Here is a 7213-nt window from a genome sequence, read left to right on the forward strand (position 1 = left end):
AAACTTCTTCTTTCCTTAACTTAAATGCAAAAATTTTTAAAATATACAATTATAACAATAGATTCAGCTATTAAATTTCTCTATTATACCTATGACTGTATTAAAACAACCCAATAAAACTCCATTTAAATGCAAAAGTAAATATATATAATTGTTAATACTGGTTGGTTTAGGGAATTGACAGACTGCCTTTTATTTTCCAAATTTTCTATATGGAGAATATGTCACTTTTATATATATATATTTTCACCAAAAGCAGATACTTGAACTTTTATACCTTTTTATTTTAAAAAGCTTATAGGGATTTTAATAATATTCCAAACCTCATAAAGTTCTTTCATTGCTGCAAGTTTAGATTCAAACTTTTCCAGACTCCAGAATGTTGAGATTCCTAGTTTTAGGTTACGAACCCGAATAGAAGTGTCAGAACTACTTCTATCTGATACATCATGTCTGAAAGAAAAACAAACAAACATTATCCTGAAACATACACATCCATTTATACTGAGTTTTCTAAAGTAGAATAATTTCCCTAAAAATTGTGTCCACTGATTCTTTCCACAGTTAAGTATTTTTATTATAGTAATAATCATGTAACTATACACCATATAAAAATTTTTTTTAAATCAAAATTTCTAATAAGGTATATTCCTTTTGAACAGTGGAATACTGATAAACATTTTTTTTTTTTTTTGAGACGGAGTCTTGCGCTGTTGCCTGGGCTAGAGTACAATGGCGCGCTCTCGGCTCACTGCAACCTCCACCTCCTGGGTTCAAGCGATTCTCCTGCCTCAGCCTAACTTTTCAGCTCAAAAGAAAATGAGCAAATTCCTAAAACAAATAAAATTATTCTATTTATAAATATACATAGAATATACTAAAAACATAGTATATTAATTGTTGAAACCTCTCTTACTCCAGAATGAGCTCTGAAAGGGGAGTCTAAGCTTCACTGGGAATTCTGGTATCAGCTCTTTCCTACAGCTGTAGAATGGACTTTAGAGAAACTAAATGATATAAAGGCCAACTTGTTTAAAACATTTATAATCAGGATAATTAATTACTCACCTGCCAAAAACATAGTAAGTTTTCAATTTGCTGCTAATAGCATTGGCTTCCTGAATCATCACTGAGAGTTTCTACAGTTGTAGAATGGGCTTTAGAGAAACTAAATGACATAAAGGCCAACTTGTTTAAAACATTTATAATCAGGATAATTAATTACTCACCTGCCAAAAACATAGTATGTTTTCAATTTGCTGCTAATAGCATTGGCTTCCTGAATCATCATTGAGAGTTTCATGGAGCTCCAAGTTGTCTGCACTAATACAAAGCACATAGAAAAGATTCAAAATGCATACATGGGCGCTAACAATTAGGCAAAACAATTCCTAAAAAGACAAATTTCTGATTTTAAATGAATGGTTTTAACTCTGTATTGCAGAAGGATAAGTGATATTTGAGTAGTTAGGTGAAATAAAACATTCTTCCTATAAAATGAGGTCTTTTGTCTGTGGAAAGATGTAAGAAAATTAGTTGATATAAAAAAGATAAGTCAAAGACAATTATATTCTTTCTAATATCTACAAAGATTTTTTTTTCTAACGTCTTTTTTCTTTCTCATTTCTAAATTCTTTCAAGTATTGGGTATTCTATAGCCTCATATAGAATCACATTCTTTTGTATTTTGTCTAAAAATTAAATATACACACATACACATATATATGTCAGAACATTAAAGTAAAAAAGGAAAATAATTTGGTGCACAATTTCACTTTCCTTTTTTTTTTTTTTTTTTTTTGAGACAGGGTCTCATTCTGTCGCCCAGGCTGTGCTGCAGTGGCTCAATCACAGCTCGCTGCAGCCTCGACCTTCCCAGGGTCAAGTGATCTCCCATCTCAGCCTTCCAAGGAGCTGGGACTACAGGTGCATGCCACCACACCCAGCTAACATTTTTATATTTTGTAGAGATGGGGTTTCACCATGTTGCTCAGACTGGTCTTGAACTCCTGGGCTCAAGCAATCTGTCTGCCTCAGCCTTCCAAAGTGCTAGGATTACAGGTACAAGCCACTGCACCCAGCTCCTAATTTGAATTTAAGATTCTGACTGGGTGCAATGGCCCATGTCTATAATCTCAACATTTTGGGAGGCTGAGGCAGGAGGATCACTTGAAGGCCAGAAGTTCAAGGCCTTCAACTTAGTGACACCCTATCTCTAAAAAATAAAATAAAATAAAATAAAATAGGCAGGTGAGGTGGCATGTACCTATAGTCTAGCTACTGGGGAGCCTGAGGCAAGAGGATCACTTATGCCCAGGAGTCTGAGGTTGCAGTGAACTATGCACCACTGTAACCCAGCCTATGTGAGACAGAGCAATACTTTGTCTCAAAAAAAAAAAAAAAAAAAAATTTCGTAAATATTTTCTATATTGTTCTTATAACCAATTCTCCACTAAAAATAGCTTTTTGGAAGGATATACTCATTATTCACACGAACTAAAAAATCAAGTAACCATTGTAAGGCTCTGTCTAGGCCCTCAGAAGAATAAAAGTATTTCTCTCTGGCAATAGATAATAAAGAGTATTGGCTGGACGTGGTGGCTCACACCTGTAATCCCACAATTTTGGGAAGCTGAGGCGGGCAGATCTCCTGAGGTCAGGAGTTCAAAGCCGCCCTGGCCAACATGGTGAAACACCGTTTCTACTAAAAATAAAAAAATTAGCCAGGCATGGTGGCTGGCGCATGCCTGTTGTCCCAGCTACTCTGGAGACTGAGGCAGGAGAGTTGCTTGAACCTGGCTGGCAGAGGTTGCAGTGAGCCAAGATTGCACCACTCCACTCCAATGCACTCCAGCCTGGGTGGCAGAGCAAGACACTGTCTCAAAGCAAAAAAAAAGAGTATTAATATTTTTAAAGTTATTTTAAAGAAGTTACAGAAAGTACAACATACCTACCAAGTATTCTTGCTAAAAACTGAACCTGAATATGATAGGCCTGTAGGTCTACCTATGACTTTCTAGAGTGTACTGGAACAGAGGAGCCTGTTAAGCAACACCGGGGAGACACAGTCAGCGAAATCCAGAATCCAGGAAACTCTACAGGACAAATCATCTGATTTATTCAACAAATTATTAGATGAAATAGAAGAGTGAATTTACAGATTAAAAGAGATCTAAAAGGCACATCTACCAAACACAATGTGTAGATCATGTTGGTATCCTGATTCAAACAAATCAAGTGTTTAAAAAAAAAAAAGGGGGGGGCCAGGTGCGGTGGCTCACGCCTGTAATCCCAGCACTTTGGGAGGCCGAGGCAGGCGGATCACAAGGTCAAGAGATCGAGACCATCCTGGTCAACATGGTGAAACCCTGTCTCTACTAAAAATAAAAAAAAATTAGCTGGGCATGATAGCGTATGCCTGTAATCCCAGCTACTCAGGAGGCTGAGGCAGGAGAATTGCCTGAACCCAGGAGGCCGAGGTTACGGTGAGCCGAGATTGCGCCATTGCACTCCAGCCTGGGCAACAAGAGCGAAACTCCGTCTCAAAAAAAAAAAAAAAAAAAAAAAGGATAAAACAATCCAGGAAATTTGAATAGGGAGTAAATATGTGATGTATAAGAAATTATCTTTCATATAGTTAGATGTGATAGTATCATGGCAATGCTTAAAAGAGTGACAGAGAGAGAGGGAGAGCAAAAGGAGAATCTTTATCTAGTTTAGAGATATGCAGTGAGGTGTGTACATCTTAAATGATATGACATCTGGAATTTGCTTCAAAATAGTCTAGGGAAGCAGGGAGTTTGAGGATAGTGGCAACAAGATTGAACATGTGTTGATAATCATTGAAGTCGGATGAATACATAAGAGCTTACTTCAGCAATCTCTACTTTTTTAGTTTTTTAAAAATGTTTCATAATAAAAAAAGTTTATATTAAAAACATACTATGTTTTACATAGAAATGTACTCCCAAAAAGTGCAATCAAAAGTCTCCCAGGACTTGGCCAGGCATGGTGGCTTACACCTGTAATCCCAGCACTTTGGGAAGCTGAGGCAGGCAGATCACCTGAGGTCAGAAGTTTGAGACCAGCCTGGCCAACATGGTAAAACCCTGTCTCTACTAAAAATACAAAAATTAGCCAGGCATGGTATGCATGCCTGTAATCCCAGCTACTCGGGAAGATGAAGCAGGAGAATCGCTTGAGTCTGGGAGGCAGAGGTTGCAGTGAGTCAAGATCACACCACTGTACTCCAGCCTGGGCAACAACAAGAAGACTTAAAGATAAAAGAAAAATACGTTGGGCCAGGCACGGTGGCTCATGCCTATAATCCCAGCACTTTCGGAGACTGAGGCAGGTGAATCATGAGGTCAGGAGATCAAGATCATCCTGGACAATACTGTGAAACCTCATCTCTACTAAAAATACAAAAATTAGCCAGGTGTGGTGGTGTGCGCCTATAGTCCCAGCTACTCAGGAAGCTGAGGCAGGAGAATCGCTTGAACCTGGGAGGCAGAGGTTGCAGTGAGCCGGGATAGTGCCACTGCATTCCAGCCTGGCGACAGAGCAAGACTCTGTCTTTAAAAAAAAAAAGTTTCACAGGACTTAATACCTTCACTGGTAAAGTCTACCAAAATATTAAAGAAGAATTAGACCAGCCTGGCCAACATGGTGAAACCCCATCTCTACTAAAAATACAAAAATTAGCTGGGTGTGGTGGCGGGTGCCTGTAATCCCAGCTACTTGGGAGGGTGAGGCAGGAGAATCGCTTGAACCTGAAAAGCAGAGGTTGCAGCGAGCCAAGACCGCATCATTGCACTCCAGCCTGGGCAATAAGAGCAAAACTCCGACTCAAAAAAGAAAAAAAGAAGAAGAATTAATGACAATCCTTCTCAAACTCTTCCAAAAAGCCGAAGAGGAGGGAACATTGCCAATTAATTTTGCAAGGTCAGCATTATCCTGATACTAAAGCCAGACAAAGACACTACAAGAAAAGAAAACTACAGGCCAATATCCCTAATGAACACAGATCCAAAAATCTTCAACAAAATACTAGCAAGCCAAATCCAACAGCACATTAAAAGGATCATAGATCATACACCATGATCAAGTGGGGTTTATCACTGGGATGCAAGGATGGTTTAACATATACAAATCAATAAAGGTTATATACCACATTAACAGAATAAGGATAAAAATCATATGATCATTTCAATAGGTGCAAAAAAAGCATTTGACAAAATACAACATCCTTTTATGATAGACTGTACAGAGGAAAGTGCCTCAACATAATAAAGGGTATATATGACAAGCCCACACCTAACATCTTCAACGGCAAATAGCTGAAAGCTTTTCCTTTAAGATCAGGCACGTGACAAGGATGCCTATTCTCACCACTTCTATTCAACACAGTACTGGAAGTTTCAACAAAACCAGGTGGGCAAGAAAAAGAGATAAAAGGTATCCAAACTGAGAAGGAAAAAGTAAAATTGTTTGTTTACAGATTGCATGATCTTACATGTAGAAAACTCTAATAACACTACCAAAAGTGAAATAAGCCAGACATAGAAAGATAAATACTATATGATCTCACTTACATGTGGAATCTAAAAATGTTGTACTCATAGGCACAGAGAGTAGAATGATGGTTACCAGGAAATACAGGACAGGAGAATGGGAAGATGTCAGTCAAAGGGTACAAAATTTCAGTTATGCAGGATGAATACACTCTGGAGGTCTAATGTACAGAAAATTGCCTATAATTAATAATACTATATTGTACACTTGAAATAAGAGAGTATATCCTAAGTGTCCTCATGACAAAAAAAAAAAAAAAACTAGGTGAGATGATAAATATGTTACTAGCTTGATTCTGGTAATCATTTGCAATGTATTAAAAACATCATGTTGTACTCCTTAAATACACATAATTTTTATTTGTTAATTATACCTCAGTAAAGCTAGAAAAAAATTATCTCTTACGAAAAAAATGTCTAAGTGAAAAAAAACACAAAGTGCTCCATGATTAAGCATAACTATTAACAGACATAAAAACAAGGATTAAGAATTAGAATAAGATTTTTTAAAAAAAAACATGCTGCACATTGAAATTTTGCTTACTATTTGCTCAGTTGCAGTACTATTAACAAATTGGCAGACTGGGTGGCTTATAAACAACAGAAATTTATTGCTCACAGTTCAGGAGGCTGGAAGTCTGAGATCAAGTTTCCAGCCTCAGTCAGGTTCTGGTAAGGGCCCGGTTCTGGGTTGCAGACTACTGTCTTCATGCTATGTCCTCACTTGGTGGAAGAGGTGAGGGAACGCTCTATAATTTCTTTTATAGGGGCACGAATTCTATAAGGGCTCTACCCTCATGACTTACTCACCTACCAAAGCCCCCAACTTCCTAACACCACTGCCTTGGAGGTTATAAATTCAACATATAAATTTTGGGGGGACACAAACATTCAGTCCAAAGCATTGAGACAATAAATATTCCAAAAACTGAATATTCAAAACAACTACTTATACAAATTTATGTAGATCCAGAAAAGTTAACACCTAGAATAAAATAGTTTGAATATATAAAGGCAACTAATGCTAACATTTTAGTAATTATTTACATATAAAAACATGCATAATTTTAGAAAATATTTACTAAAATCAGCATACACTCACTTGTAAAAGTTTTATCCCTATTGCTCCGATTCTGCTGTAGAATTTGTACTTCTTTAGCAATTTTTTGCTTTTCAGTTTCTAAAGCTTCCAGAATTCTTGCATGGCGGATGCTATGGTCTTCTAAAGCCTGATTGATATTCATTCACACAGACCCCCGAGTGAGAATATGCAAAGAGAGAAATTATAACACCATATTGAGATGATGGACATGTTAATTTGCTTCACTATAGTAACCATTTTACTATTTATATATCTCATAACATTGTCTAACTTAAATATACACAATAAAGCCTATTTTAGAAAACACCAAATTGATAATAATAACACACTATAGGAAACCTCGTTTTATAGTACACGTTTTATTAAGCCTATATAGTTAATATGGTTTTTTGGTTTTTGTTTTTTGGGTTTTGAGATGGAGTTTTGCTCTTGTTGCCCAGGCTGGAGTGCAGTGGCACGATTTCAGCTCACCTCAACCTCCGCCTCCCGGATTCAAGCAATTCTCCTGCCTCAGCCTCCCGAGAAGCTGGAATTACAG

The 7213-nt window shown here is 37.2% G+C and overlaps 1 protein-coding gene across 2 annotated transcripts in view; it reads right to left on the reverse strand.

Annotated features, from left to right (window-relative positions):
- The window catches only part of KIF14 (kinesin family member 14), a 73268-nt gene that overhangs the window by 28790 nt on the left and 37265 nt on the right, over positions 1-7213 (reverse strand). For both annotated transcript variants that reach the window (XM_032288656.1, XM_032288657.1), the window contains 3 exons: positions 6676-6802; positions 1230-1323; positions 324-453 (listed from right to left, as the gene is read on the reverse strand). In XM_032288656.1, the coding sequence (XP_032144547.1) occupies positions 324-453; positions 1230-1323; positions 6676-6802 (351 nt within the window). The remainder of the gene's footprint in view (positions 1-323; positions 454-1229; positions 1324-6675; positions 6803-7213) is intronic.

The sequence above is a fragment of the Sapajus apella genome, unplaced genomic scaffold (genome assembly GCF_009761245.1).
Source record: "Sapajus apella isolate SASKATOON/1434 unplaced genomic scaffold, GSC_monkey_1.0 scaffold22, whole genome shotgun sequence".
NCBI lineage: Eukaryota > Metazoa > Chordata > Mammalia > Primates > Cebidae > Sapajus > Sapajus apella.